At 30.6% G+C, this 15,730-nt stretch overlaps 1 protein-coding gene across 2 annotated transcripts; it reads left to right on the top strand.

The window, feature by feature from the left end:
* Nucleotides 1-9,597: 9,597 nt before the first annotated feature.
* LOC107959220 (peptidyl-prolyl cis-trans isomerase CYP63) lies at nt 9,598-13,981 on the top strand. Of its 2 annotated transcripts, none has more exons than XM_016895220.2 (8): nt 9,598-9,743; nt 9,827-9,915; nt 10,052-10,106; nt 10,431-10,519; nt 11,154-11,178; nt 11,301-11,339; nt 11,423-11,540; nt 13,102-13,981. In XM_016895220.2, the coding sequence occupies exons 2-8, from the start codon at nt 9,838-9,840 to the stop codon at nt 13,721-13,723; spliced, it is 1,026 nt and encodes a 341-aa protein (XP_016750709.1). In that variant the 5' UTR covers nt 9,598-9,743; nt 9,827-9,837; the 3' UTR covers nt 13,724-13,981. The 2 variants fall into 2 exon arrangements, with proteins under 2 accessions (XP_016750709.1, XP_040969062.1); XM_041113128.1 differs by having other exon boundaries at nt 9,630-9,743; nt 13,221-13,981.
* The last annotated feature ends 1,749 nt before the right edge of the window (nt 13,982-15,730 follow it).

The following is a 15,730-nucleotide window of genomic DNA, read 5'->3' on the forward strand; positions in this document are numbered from 1 at the left end:
ATTAAAGGTCCTAAAGTGATACTAAAATATTGAACGAAAGAAAAAAAAACCAAAATTGTCTACAATTGTGGTACAAGACCTACAATTGTCCACTTTAGAATTGCTACTGCTTAAAAAAAAACTGACTGAAACTCCAGACCCATGTGAAGGTTCACAATTAAAGTTGAGAACCGGAGCCCAAATATTGATTAGCTCTGGAATTAGTCACCATTGGTTTAGACCCTCCTATATAATCCAACTTGATAAAATATACCTATTTGCTTTCCTTCGAAAACGATGCTGCGTGTATAATCCTCTCAACCCGTTTATTCATTATCTCCTTCTCCCTTACTGCGATTTTTGCATTTAAAAACGGCGTTGTACACTTTACCTTGGCAAAGCCGACATTTTTCCTTAGCCGCAACCAAACAAGCTCTCGTTTCAATATATTCGCACCACTCTCTTTTCGTTAAGTCTATTGATTTCCAACCAATCAGGGACTACCACCAAACGGGTTTGCACTTGTTGGAAGCAGTGATGACGCACCCAATTCGTGCACCTTCCTCGCATTGAAATATGATTTTTGATTTGCAATATTTGTAAGCGAAGAGGACCAGATGATAGGTCATCCGAAATTCTGATTGGGATTGGACCAAGGAGTAATAGGAGGGGGCGCTCGAATTTTATGGTCGTCGAAGAAGCGGAATATTCCTTCAAGTTTTTGGGTAATAAAGGGTCCATGCCTTTAAAAGACCGACTGAGAAAAAACTCAAGTGAAAATTGAAAGTCCTAGAGTAATACCAAAATAAAGAAAGAAAAAAAACCAAAATTGTAAAGTCAAATCTTTTCAAGTTTATCCGAGTTAAAAGTGCTTATGGGCCGGGTCAGGCTGGGCTCAACTGAAAATTCAAGCCCATTTACTAGGCTCGGGCCCGACCCGAAAAATTGGCCTAAAATTTTGCCCCAATCTGACCCGAATAAAAATGTTAAAACTCGGGCCTAACCCGACCTGCTGATATTAATTTTTTATATAATTTTTAAATATGTATAATACATCAAAAATACTAAAAACATCAAAATAAATATTTCCCAACAAATTGAAAATAAATTTTAAAAAATATGTAGACTTAAATAACACTAAGATAAATACAATTTAACAAGCAAATGCCTCTAAAATAATAACAAAATTAACAATAAAATAAGTTTTATACAATATCCAAACAATAACAATAAAATAGTAGCAACATAATAGGAAAATGGTAGCGAAATAGAGAGAAAACAACAAGAAAATAACATTCAGAAAAAAAAAGAGCAATTTTTTTTGTCTTTTAGTGAATTCAGGTCGGGCCGGGCCTAGGCCAAAAATATCTTACCCGAGGCTCGGCCCTTTTTTAAATGGGCCTTATTTTTTTGTCCAAGCCCATTTTTTGGGCCTATATTTTTGCCCCAACCCTCCCACATTTTGGGCTGGCCTTCGAGCTGGACCGGGTGGCCTGACCTATGATCAGGTCTAATCCGAGCTGGATAGGGATAAACTCAAGCTTAAACTTAATTTTTCTTAAAATATAATCCAGCTACTTGTGTAATAACCCGAAATTCACGGGCACCAGAAAAGTGAGTTATAGGGCCTCCGTCTTAGAGAAATAAGTTCGAAAATAATTATTAAAAATATTCATGAGCCTAGTGGTGTGTCTAATTAGGATCTAATTAGGTGAATTTAGCTTAATTTAGAGTAAGTAATAAAAAGGATTAAATTGAATAAATGGTAAAAGTTTAATTATAAAGCAATAGAAAATAGAAAGGATTAAAATGGCAATTAAGCCATTGACTACAAATGAGGCGGCATATTGGTGAAATAAAATCAAAGATTTTTTTTAGGTTTTATATATTATAATGATTATTATTATGATTTTATATTAAATTATTATAATTATTAATTAACATTATGGTTTTATATTAGATTATTATTATTAGTATTTTTATTAAATAAATTAAATAGAAGACAATTGTATGATAATAAAATATACATGTGTAAGAATTGTATTGGTACAATTGTAATTTAAATATTTAATTACTTATAATTTAAGTATAAAGATATTTTATAATTATGAATTGTATTAATTAAATCATGAGATTTTTATTTGATAAGCAAATTAGATAATGATATTTGTAATAATATAAATATGTACACTTGTTATATAATTATTAATTTACTTAATATTAAAGTAAAAGATATTTTAATATATGATATTAATATTATATTATGTTAATAAAATAATATTGCATAAAAAGAATTAAGGAAACAAAGAAACAAAACAAAAGAAACAGAAACGAAGCACGGAACAAAACGAAAACAGGGGAAGAAAAAGGGAAAGAAAATAAAAAGGGAAATTGGGATTTTAAAGCTTCAAGTTTAATTGGTAAGCTTAATTAAGTCTTTTTCTCTTAATTTTGATATTTTAGAAGCTTTAAAATAAGTTTTGATGAAATTAAGTTGATAATTCAAGAGTTTATATGTTTCCAAATATGGTTCATGTTGGATAATTTATGGAATTAGGGATTTAATTGAATGAATTCTAAGTTAGAATTGATTAAGGGATTAAATTGTAAACTAGGCTATAAGTTTTATGTTGAAGGGACTAAATTGAAGAAATTTCGAAATTAGGGAAATATGCTGGAAATTTTATAGTTAAATATAAGTTTAGACAAAATTTGAATAGAAAAAGAGAGTGAATTGGATTAAGAAAATAATTAAGTTTAGTTAGGATTAAATTGGGAATAAGGTAGGAATTGTTTAGAAATTTAATTATTTATTATAATTAATGCTGTAAATAATAATATAAATTACTATTAATTTCGTAGCCAACAAAGAACCTGAAACGTCAGCATCGAAAGGAAATGAGAAAGTTATCGAGGACTAAAACGGGAGAATTACGGTGTGTATTACTATAATTCAAATTTTAATTATTATTGATTGCTGAAATTTTAATTGTTATGTATGGTAAGTAAGACTTGAGGTAAGTATGTGATTATTTGAAAAGTATATTGATTGAAAAATAAATAAATGGTGACAATTGTATGGTGTTGATGGTATACACTTGTGTGAAAATTAATTTGTATATGAATTAAGATAATAGATATTTGAATTGAATGAGTATTAAAATTTTTTGTGTAAATTAAATTGAAATTAGAAAAAGTAAAATAATACCCTATTAACTTGTCGGACTAGATTTGATACAAATGGCATGCTATTGGATTTGTGATGTGATGAGGAGATTGTAGTTCGGCCGAGAAGATGTTTCTGTTATTATATACTTCGATTTATCCGAAGAGGCACTTAATGCCTTACTGGTGTGTTATGGAAGATTTAAAATATTCTGGGTGTGTTTGGGTTGGACATTCTGGGTGTGTTTGGGTTGGACAATCTGGTGTGTTTGGGTGGAAATCCGCGTATCTGTCATAGTCCGAGCTTTGTTAATAGGGTAAATAATTGAAATGAAATTTTGAAAATGAGATTATTTGTTTTAGCACTATTGAAAAGTACGAGAAAGAATGTATGAACTAAATTATGAATTGAGTTAGTATAAGAAAAATGAATTATGAATTTAAGATTTATGAAGTAAAATAATTATATATAAAAGTAGTTTAAATAATTATAAAATTTATGGTTGATGTTTGTAATTTATTAATGTTAAATAGTCTTGATTTATAGTAATACCACTGAGTATATTCATACTCAGCGTACGGTTGTTTTCGTGCGCAGGATAGTAGAAATCAAGTGTCCCGGCTCAGCATTCAGAACAATCTCGACTCCAACACAAACTTGGTGATGTATATTTTTCTTTTGGGTAAATGTGGCATGTACATAGGTGTTGTTTAGTCACTTGAATATGTATATTACTTTGAGTAGTGAAGGATGAATTATAAGATTTAGATGGTTAAATGAAATGGTAAGGAAAGTACATGATATTTTGATACATGAACATTAAGTTGTTAAATGAATGAAGTTTATAATCAATTTTGAATGATGCTATGATAGTTATTAAGTTAAAATTATGTTAATGATATAAATATTAGTTATATGAATGTGAAACATTGGTGTTGGTGATTTTGGTTTGAATTTGCAGGAGGTTTAGGTAAAAATAAGCAGAAATGCTGCCGAAATTTTTTTATAAAAAAAAAATTTTGGAATACTCGAACAAGTCCCGTTCTTCTTTTAATACGTGTTTGAACTTCGAGAGTCCAAGATAGAGACTTAATTATTATATTATACTATGAAAGTTATATTAATTATAAATTATTCGTAAGTTGTCTGATATGTTCGGTAATGCCTCATAACCTCATTCCGGCGACGGTTTGGGGTTAGGGAGTGTTACAACTTGAGCTGATTTAAGCTTTGATAAAATAGTCAAGTTACACCACAATGTTAGTTCATAAAATAGTCTAATAGATTAATACATAACAAAAAAAAAAGTTTAGTTTTTGATGCATGTGGAACATAAAATTCTACTTCATTCTCACATATCAAACATACAAGATTCTTCAAGAACAATTCTTTGAACAAATTTTGTGAATAAAATTTCCTATCGAACAGCCCTAAAATTTAAAGATGTTTAAACTCCAGATTCACTCACCTAGAAGTGATGCATATCCTCTAAAACAGACCAATGCTACGAATATGATATGCATTTGCCACTGTATTTATTACTAAAAAATAGTCCAAATTACAACTAAATAATGTAGCGTTTAACAATGTAGTTAACGCATCGCGACAAACCTACTGTAATCGCAAAAATCCTAAACCCTAATTTTCACACTTAAAAACTCTTGATATTATTCTTTGAGGAGAAAAGAAGCTTGAAATTTAACTGAAATGCTTAAACTTGGAAGGTTTAAGATAGCTATTTACTGCTCACAAAATCAGAACGGATCAAACTGATACAGAATAAAAAGCTTTAAAAAAAAAGATACAGAGTATTGAAGGAAGGCAACAGTTGGGAGGGCCATGAGTTGAGCTGAGTGAACTCGAGCTAGAGTTCGAAAATGGTAGGGACAATTACTGATTCACTAAAGAAAGTGTTGGCGCGTGCTGCACTATTAGCTGCTTGCTTATGCTTATCTTCTTTGTTGAGAAATTTGCCTAGTGCTAGTAGTTTCGCAAATATCTCTTCTTCTTCTTTTTTAATAAAATAGAGCTGAATTACAAAGATAAAGCAGTTGCTCTATAAATTGAATTTTCATCAATCCAAACTTCATCAATCCGAACTTGTTCAATGATTTTTGTTGAGATTTTCTTAATACTGATAGAATCATATGAGATCTTTTACTTTACACCAGTCAAGATGTTCTTCTGGAAAATCACTTGTCACTTCTTTCTAAAAGTTCTTGTATTTTTATTGTTGAATCCCTGTTTAATTTATCATGACACTACATCTTCTGATATTTCTACCCACACCTCCAAGCCATCTAGCCTTAACATCTCTCACCACTACTGCAGTTGATGCAAATCCCAAACTCGAGGATCTCACCCCATCTATGTTTAATTTAATGAACCCTGACGGTGGAGGTTTCCATTGACTGCAACGGCTAAGACTCCTAGAAAACCCAACAAATAAAACAAGACTATGCTTGATAAAGCGAACCCAACTCCACGAAGAAATAATAATATACTTTAAATCGACATCCACCACTTGGAAGATCCACATGTTCTTTTGTTTCCACATATTCCAATAAATTATACCAAACAAAGACTGCCATTCTACCTCTATATAGCCTAGATCAAGCTCATTCCTTAAGTTTAAAATGATCCAGTCTAATAGCAGGATGGGAAAAAAACTGCATAGAACACCTTTCAGGGATAAATTGTTTCCACATAACACAAGCCTTGCTACAGTCTCGCAAAACATGGATGAAATATCTCCTTTTCCAGCTTAACAACTATTGATTTTTTTTATTAGTAAACTGATACCTGAACTATATTCAATCCTCAAATTAGTCTTTAATTTTTTTTTTGCCAAAATTATATCTAAATTATCAATTTTGTCTCAGTTTACCCCATAATAATAACAACCTTGGACATTGTACACTTTAAATGAAGAAAGTAGCAGGACTTAATTTTTAACTTTTTAAGTAAAATGATTAAATTTCAATTTTTTTTTCAAAAAGATGTAGTAAAAAAGACGAAAAATAGTTTCCATTGCCGAGACTTGAACCCAATCTCTCGAGTGAGAGCCGAGTATCTTAACCACGTAGACTACAACAAATTTTGATTAGTGTGAACACATATTAGTTTTTCTACAATAATATAATAAGAAACGTTAAACGGTCTGACTATAATTAAATTAAGGTTAAAATATGTCATAAATCTCTTAGTAAATTTAGAATTTAGTCCTTGTACATTCTTTTCTAGAAATTTAGTTCCTTTACTTTTCAAATTTTAAAATTCAAGTCCAACTGCTAACACTATTAAGATTATTTTGTTAAATTCAAGTTCATTATAATGTTGTTCTTTTAGTTATATTGCTACTAAGTGAGTATTTTTTTTTTAATTTCAAAATATCATACCAACAAATTTAACAAAGAAAATAATTATGTCAGCAATTGTAACTGAATTTTAAAATTTGGAAAGAAGAGGAACTAAATTCTTAAAAATAAAAATATAAAAATTAAATTTCAAATTAAAAAAAATGCAAAAACCTATGACATATTTTAACATTAAATTAATAGAAAAAATAAAACTATACAACCATTCAATTCAAATCTTTTTTATATATAAAATTTTAATCTAAAAAATAATAGTTTAGATTTATTGAGAATTATCCTTACTAAAATCCTTAATGTTCTTTTCAAAAAAATAATAAATCATGTTTAGTACCTTGCAATTTTTAATTCTTAAGGGTTTATCATGTTTCCAGACAAAAGCATGAAACGACAATACTGGTTAATGCTAAAGAAATATTAGAACCGCTTGCTGATGGTTGTAGTGCCACTCTCTGTATGTGAAAATCCATTGGATGGTAGCCTATTCGCACTTGTAGTTGAATATGCATTAAGACAGTGCAAATGTCTTCCTATAACGACTTTATCTTCCAGTGCAAGATGGCCTGCCTAGAGATAGCTGAAGCCCATTTTTTTTATCAGTTCCTCTCCATGGGTAATTTGGATTGATTCTAGTTTTACCTGTAGGTAGTGTAAAAAGAGCAGTCTGTCGTGGAACTTGGAATTCGTATGTAGACACATACCCATGATGAGAGGGTTGAATTATCTTGCCTTGTTATTTTGATGCTTCCACGAAGCATTCTCGCAGTGCGATTGACTTAATATTGCATCTACTCTTAATATTCAATGACGAGTTTATCTCGAAAGTTTGAATAGTTTTTATTGCTAATTTACTACCAGACGAGGTGCTGGTGTTTGCTTATTCTTTAGAGTCAACTTGTTGAAATGTCGATGCCCTTGACAATTAGATTTGTTTATGGACTGAGTCGGGTGACCCAGTCTCAGTCCAAAGGCCCGGCTAAAAAATGGGAGAATTTGAGCAAAAATATAGACTTGAAAAATGAGCTTGGACAAAAAATAATAATGCATATTTTCTAAACAGGTTGGGTCTCGGGTAAGCTTTTTCGACCTATTCCCAGCTCGACCCGAATTTGCAAAAAAAAAAAAAAAATACTGCTATTTTGTTACTGTTTTGCCACTATTTTTTTTATTGTTTTACTATCATTTAGCTATCGTATTGCTACTATTTTGTTGTTATTGTTTGGATATTGTTTAACTGTTGTTCTATTATTAATTTTACTACTATTTTAGAGGTATTTACTTGTTAAGCTGCAATTATCTTAGTGTTATTTAAGGATATTATTTTTTTTAATTTTTCATTTGTTGGGAAACATTTATTTTAATGTTTCTAGTGTATTTGATGTATTATATTTTTAAATTTATTTTTATATAAAATAATAATATAAAATATTTTAATATGTTCGGTCGGAATCTAATTTTAGTATTTTTATTTAGACCGGGCTTAAGCAAAATTTTAAACCTATTTTTCAGGCCTAACCTAAAAAACAGACCTAAATGTTTTACTTAACCTGATTCAACCAATGAATAACTCTACCAATATTTTGATGGGATCCTATTATTGACAGGAGAAACATGCCCTATAATCTTATTTTATATATAAAAAAAGATTTGAATTGAATGGTTGTATAGTTTTATTTATTAATTAATTTAAGGTTAAGATATGTTTTTTTCCAAATTTGAAATTGAGTCTCTATATTTTTGGTTTTAGTAATTTAGTTTCTCTACTTTTCAAATTTAAAAATTTAGTTTGAATTGCTGACACAATTATTATTATTTGTTAAATTTGTTAGTATGATAATTTGAAATTAAAAAAAAATACTCACTTAGCAACAATGTAACTAAAAGAACAACATTATAATGAACATGAATTTAATAATATAATCTTAATAGTGTTAGTAATTGTACTTGAATTTTGAAATATGAAAAGTAAAGGAACTAAACTTCTCGAAATAAATATACAAGGACTAAATTCCAAATTTACTAAGAGTATAGAGATTTATGACATATTTTAACCTTCATTGTTTAACGTTTCTTATTTTATTATTGTGGAAATATTAATTTCATGCTGAACAAAATCCGTTGTAGTCTAGGGGGTTAGGATACTAAGCTCTCACTTGAGAGACCCGGATTCAAGTCCCGGCATCGGAAATTGTTTTTCGTCAATTTTACTTTTCTTTTTGGTAAAATTTGTTGTTAATCTTTATACTTTGAAAACAATTGAAATTTAGTCCTACTACTTTCTTCATTTGAAAATCTCAGCCATTCATTAAGATTACAAGTATTCTCTATCAACATTTATCAATTTGGCATGTTAATTAAGTTATAAAATATATAACTATTTTCTCACTTGGTTTATAATCATTAATATTATAAATATCTTTCATCAACATTTATCAATTTCACATATTGATTAAATTATAAAATATATAACTATTTTCTCACTTGGCTTAAAACTAGTTGATGTTTAAATATTTTCAATTAGTTATTTTAATTAATGTGCATGGAAAATTGATATATATATAAATTAATTATAATCCTACAAAATAGTGAGAAGATTAACATTTGGGCATTTGGGTACTTGAGGCACATGATCTAAAAATAGGAAGCTAAGTGTAAATTAAATAAATAATTCGTAACCTTGTAATATTATATATATATAGATTTGTAATTTGTTATTATTAAAATGAATCCTATATAAATTTAACAAAAATATTTATTAATTAAATCTTAATTTTTAAATCAAAATAGCAAAGGATCAAATTATTCCAATCAAACGTAAAAGAACTAAATTTCATGGGTATAAAAGGCAGAATTAGACCTTAAAAACCATGGTTTTATTCATAAAATTAATCCTTGAACTATAACGTAATTTTCAAATGAATCCTTAAATGTTTTTAATAAAAAAATGGTACATAAACTATCAATTTTGTGTATTTTTGGGGTAAACTGAGACAATATTGATAATTTAGGTATCATTTTGGCAAAAACAATTAAGGACTAATTTGAGGATTGAATATAGTTCAGGTACCAGTTTACAATAAAACAAAAAAATCATCCATAGTTGTTAAGCTCGAAGGAGATATTTGCGAAACTACTAGCACTAGGGCAAATTTCTCAACAAAGAAGCTAAGCATAAGCAAGCAGCTAGAAGTGCAGCACGCGCCAATACTTTCTTCGGTGAATCGGTAATTATCGCCGCCATTTTCGAACTCTAGCTCGAGTTTATTCAGCCCCACTAACATTGTAGTGTAACTTGACTATTTTGTAGTTTGAGGAGCGATGAGTAAAAAAAAGAACCCTATGGTATTCTTCGATATTTCAATTGGTGGAGATCTGGTGGAAAGAATTATTATCGAGGTAAGCCAAAAACCAGCTGCTGGCTTTTTTTACTCCGTTTTTGTTCCCTGTTTTTTGTGGGAACATATTTGGAAATTATCTGAGTCTTAACTTCATTTTAAGGATAAAGACAAAGTTATTTTTTCCAAATTTACAGCTTTTTGCAGATGTTGTTCCTAAGACAGCTGAGAATTTCCGGGCACTCTGTACAGGTATCCCTGAAAATGTTCCATATTTTTGTTAGTGGCAGGTGACTTAATTTTGGTGCTTGCACTGATTGTCATCTTTTTGTTACTGTGTATAAGTATTGATAAACCTATTAATTATTAGTTTCTGGTCTTTCTAGATTCTTTAAATGTCTCCTGTGTCATAGTCTACGAGTGCAAGATTTAATTATCTCATGAATATTTTTTCTTTGACTAGGATAAATCACACAAAGCCCTGCTTCAAATTTTATCGTCTTATAAACTAATTGTCTGCATTTGGAAACAAGTTTATCAGGCTTTTTGATTATATTGAACTGTGTTAAACCATAGGTGAAAAGGGCATTGGCAAATCTACCGGGAAACCCTTGCACTATAAAGGAGCTTTTTTTCATCGAATAATCAAAGGATTCATGGCCCAAGTATGTTACTCATTCTTTCTACAAATCATTTTAATTAATCAGAGGAATGTTTGCTATGATGATTCTTGTTTCATTTTTTTTCTCCTATGTCCTACCTTCTGCAGTGATGCAAAGTTTTTATTTCTAAGCTGTAATTTTAGTTTGATTAACATCTTACTTTTCTATCATAATATCTTATTCGGTTGATAGGATTCAGATTTCTTGTATCTGCAGTCAATTAAACATGTATCTCTTTGGTCTAATCATATATAATCATTCTAAATGACCTTTATCTGAAACAGCAAGCTCAGTACTTAAACTTTGGTGCCAATTAATCACTAGGAAAATATTTCAGTTATCTTTAAATGAGTAAGTTCTCTGCTGAGTATTAATTGATAGATCTTAGTGCTGTAACCTGAACTTTTTGAGCCTTGTTTTCACCTCCTTGGTGCTACTGCTTGTTGCTGGTGATTAAACTGGTTAGTCATCATGGGCGTCTGCAGAGTGACTAAAATTAGAGAAAAGCTCAGTACTTTTATTTTTTTGCTTTGTAGGGAAGGTGAGGGGAGCTAGTATCTATTAATTTTACAGAAAAAAAGCATGTACTCAACGGCGCTAAACTTTTCCATTTTTTATGTTTTACTTTTTTCTACAGGGTGGTGACTTTTCAAAGGGAAATGGTATGCTTGCTCATTCCAGTGCATCGAAATTTTGTTCTGTTATTTTTGAGAGATTGCAGACTCTGCTTGGCATCTAAATGTATGCCCAGACTTGTAAGGAAAGAGCTTTAATTGATTTGCAGGCACTGGTGGAGAAAGTATTTATGGAGGGAAGTTTGCAGGTAGGCCTTTGCATGTCAGCACTTAAGTATCTTACGATGAATCAAGTCAAAACTTAATCATTAAAGTTTATGTTTCCTTGCAGATGAGAATTTTAAACTGACTCATGACGGACCTGGTATTCTCTCTATGGCAAACAGTGGTCCAAACACAAACGGATCTCAATTCTTTATAACCTTCAAGCGCCAACCTCATCTTGATGGGTATTTAACGTTTGCTTATTACTTATTTACCTGTTATGACTGTAAAGATGGAGCTTTTCTATGTTGCTTAGCAATGGATTTGTCATTTCTTCGGTGAATTGGTAATTATCGCTGCCATTTTCGAACTCTAGCTCGAGTTTACTCAGCTCGACTCGCTGCTCTCCCAACTGTTGCTTTCCTTCAATACTCTGTATCTTTTTGTTTTTTAGGCTTTTTCTTCTGTATCAGTTTGATCCGTTCTGATTTTCTGAGCAGTAGATAGCTATCTTTAACCTTCCAAGTTTAAGCATTTCAGTTAAATTTTAAGCTTGTTTTCTCCTTAAAGAAGAAGATCAAGAGTTTTTGAGTGTGAAAATTAGGATTTAGGGTTTTTGCGGTTACAGTAGGATTGTCGCGATGCGTTAACTAAATTGTAATTTAGACTTTTTTTAGTAATAAATACAGTGGTGAATGCATATCATATTCGTAGCATTGGTCTGTTTTAGAGGATATGCATCGCTTGTAGCTTGAAAGGGTGTATGTAAGTGAATATGGAGTTTAGACATCTTTAAATTTTAGGGTTCTTCTATAGGGAATTTTATTCACAAAATTTGCTGAAGGAACTCTTCTTGAAGAAGCTTGTATGTTTGATATGTGAGAATGAAGTAGAGTTTTATGTGCCACATGCATCGAAAAGTGAACTTTTTTTTTTTGGTTATGTATTAATTTATTAGACTATTTTATGAACTAACATTGTGGTGTAACTTGACTATTTTATCAAAGTTTAAATCAGCTCAAGTAGCTGGATTATATTTTAAGAAAGAGTTAAGTTTAAGCTTGAGTTTATCCCTACCCGGCTAGGATTAGACCTGATTGTGGGTCGGATCACCCGGCCCAACTCGAAGGCCTGCTCGAAATGTGGGAGGGTTTGGGCAAAAATATAGGCCTGAAAAATGGGCTTGGACAAAAAATAAGGTCCGTTTTTTACGGGCTGAGCCTCGGGTAAGGTATTTTTGGCGGGGCTCGGCCTGGATTTTACAAAAAGACAAAAAAAATCTACTCCTTTTTTTTAATGTTATTTTTTTATTATTTTCTTCCTATTTTGCTACTATTTTGCTATTATGTTGTTACTATTTTATTGTTATTGTTTGTATATTGTATAAAATTTATTTTATTGTTATTTTGTTATTATTTTAAAGGCATTTGCTTGTTAAATTATATTTATCTTAGTGTTATTTAAGCCTATATATCTTTTAAAATTTATTTTGAATTTGTTAGAAAATATTTATTTTGATATTTTTAGTATTTTTTTATGTATTATATATATTTAAAAATTATATAAAAAATTAATACAGGCGGGTCGGGTTAGGGTCGGGTTTTAATATTTTAATTCGGGTTGGACTTGGGCAAAATTTTAAACCCATTTTTTGTGTCAGGCCCGAGTCTAGTAAATGAGCTTGAATTTTCAATGCTCAGATGAGCTTGAAAAGATTTGACTTTACAATTTTGGTTTTTTTTTTCTTTTGTTCAATATTTTGGTATCACTCTAGGACCTTCAATTTTCACTTGAGTTTTTTCTCAGTTGGTTTTTTAAAGGTATGGACCCTTTATTACCCCAAAACTTGGAGGAATATTCTGCTTCTTCGACGACCATAAAATTCGAGCACCCCCTCCCATTAATCCGTGGTCCAATCCTGGCAGGAACTTCGGACGACCCATCATTCGGTCCATACATTCTTGCTTTCAAAGACCTTCCTTCTTGGGCCGTTGCTTACAAATCCTGTGAATCAAAAATCATATTTCAATGCGAGGAAGGCGCACGAATTGGGTGCGCCATCACTGCTTCCAACAAGTGTAAACCCGCTTGGTGGCAATCCCTGATTGGTTGGAAATCAATGAATTTAACGGAAAGAGAGCGGTGCGAAGATATCGAAATGGGAGCTTGTTTGGTTGCGGCTAAGGAAAAATGCATCGGCTTCGCCAAAGAAAAGTGTACGACGCCATTTTTGAATTCGAGAATCGCAGTGGCGGAGAAGGAGATAATGAATAAACAGGTTGAGAGGATGGTACACGCAGCATCGTTGCCGGAGGAAAGCAAATGGGCCTATCTTATGGGGTCGGATTATTTGGGAGGGTCCAAACCAAGGGTGACTAATTTCAGAGCTAGTCAGTATCTGGGCTCCAGTTCTCAACTTCAAATATGAACCTTCACATGGGTTTGGAGTTTTAGTAGGGTTTTTTTTTTAAGCAGTGACAATTCTAAAGTCGACAATTGGGTGTTGTAATAAGCAAAACACTAGGCTAAGGTATGTTAAATTTTGTTTGTTGACAATTTGTAGAGGTTTTTTAACTTGAACATTGTCTTTGCATTTCTGGGTAGAATTTAGAAACATCTTATTGTAGAAATGCATACACAATGTGTTAACTTTTTTGTCATACAATAAAAGGGACCCTTTAAAGAATTTTGGATACAACATTCAACAGAAATAAGAAATGGCACAGGAATAAAATTCTAATTTTCAAAAAGGTGAATTGTATTCGAAAGATGGGTTCTTTCGGCAGAATATAAGCAATGGCCAACCTTTGACTGTGCCCATATAGGCATATAGCATCTCAACTTTCTCATTTTCTTCCTTATTATGACCCGAGTAGTGCACAACAAATTTCGGCAGTAGGTGCATGCTTTTCATAAATACATAATACTTTTCTAAGCACTTGAGCTTTGCAGGCATGTTAGTGACCATTGTTATGGATTTCTTTTGCGCTTTAGTTTTTATTTTCTTACACAATAATGCTCCGGACGTCGAAAAAATTATACTGTATTTAACATGAATTTTTATTTTATAAAACTAAAGTCTCATGATTTTTGTAAAAAAATTTAGAACATTTTGGGCTAGAAATAATTATACTGTATTTTGCAATAGCATATGCCATGAGAAATTAGCTTTAGAAATTTAGGTTTTTAATATTGTTAAATATTAGTGAAGAACATACAGATTGGATCAAATTAGACTCTCTGCTATTAAATGGATCAATATAATCTATGAATCATTAAACAAATAAAGCCAAATTCTAATAGAGTTATTAAAGAATGATATATTGTTTTTAATTTGTAGTTCAAAATTCAATAAAATATCTCATTTACAAAAGCATAAAATTTTTCAAAATAATAATTTTGGGAAATAAATGAATTATTTTTTTACACAAACTAAGGTAATTCATTTAATAATAGAGAGATTAATTTAAACTTTCACTGAAATGTTATACATGTTTGAATAGTTATAAAAAAGTTCATTTAATTTAGTGGTATTATTATAAACCTAATTAGTTAACTTAAAAAAAAAAGGCTATTAGAGCACTCATTAGCAAAATTGATTTTGGGTGCGATGCACTTTTTCTTTCTTAGCTATACAACTTGATTACAAACATTTAGCAAAATCCATCTCTATGTACGTGCCAAACCCAGTAGAGGCTATGTTTTTCAAAAGCCATATATCCTCCACTTTTAAAAAAAACATACGAGAAAAGCGTATAGCCTGTCATTCCCACGTTCAAAATGGAGAGAGTTGAAGCCACCATGCAAATGCATTGTAATAAAAAAAGCCTCAATGCTTGTAAATATGGCAAGGTTTTAAGAGATTTTACCTTCATAATATCTATAAAGTCTATCCAAGCTGCTTTTGTTGTCTTTGCTTTTTGGCTTTTCATGCTATCATGAAGAGAATCTGTATTTCTGTTACAAGAAATTGGAATCTGTTAAAAGATAAGGTGTTTTTAACACAATTAGGAATTAATATTGTAGATGAAAATCATCGGTAAAAGTATTATGGAGGTCTTTATACTAAGAGTTGAATTACATTTTGTTCCTTCTACTTAATAAAAGGGCAAATTAGTCCCTATACATTAGATAAAAAAGTAAATTGTTCCTTTTATTAAAATTTTTATCTATTTTTATTATTAAAAACTACTTCATATACGTTAATATGAGGTACACATGGTTGTCGAGTTAATTTGTTAGCCATGCCAGTTTTTATAAATGGCTAGAGTTTTTAATAGAAATGATCAATTTACTCATTAATTTAATGTACAATAACTAATTTGCCTATTTTTTAGTAGAGGGCTAAAATACAATCTAATTTTTAATATAGGAGCCACCATAGTACTTTACCAAAATCATTCAATAGTATTTTTTTTTTTAAAATTAGCACACC

The sequence above is a fragment of the Gossypium hirsutum genome, chromosome A05 (genome assembly GCF_007990345.1).
Source record: "Gossypium hirsutum isolate 1008001.06 chromosome A05, Gossypium_hirsutum_v2.1, whole genome shotgun sequence".
Lineage (NCBI taxonomy): Eukaryota > Viridiplantae > Streptophyta > Magnoliopsida > Malvales > Malvaceae > Gossypium > Gossypium hirsutum.

Excerpts from the sequence above, each read along its gene's own strand:
- LOC107959220 (XM_016895220.2), top strand. The coding sequence starts at position 9,838 with ATGAGTAAAAAAAAGAACCCTATGGTATTCTTCGATATTTCAATTGGT. Across the intron at positions 10,107-10,430 it reads TTTCCGGGCACTCTGTACAG|GTGAAAAGGGCATTGGCAAA; the intron begins GTATCCCTGAAA and ends GTTAAACCATAG. Across the intron at positions 11,340-11,422 it reads TTATGGAGGGAAGTTTGCAG|ATGAGAATTTTAAACTGACT; the intron begins GTAGGCCTTTGC and ends GTTTCCTTGCAG.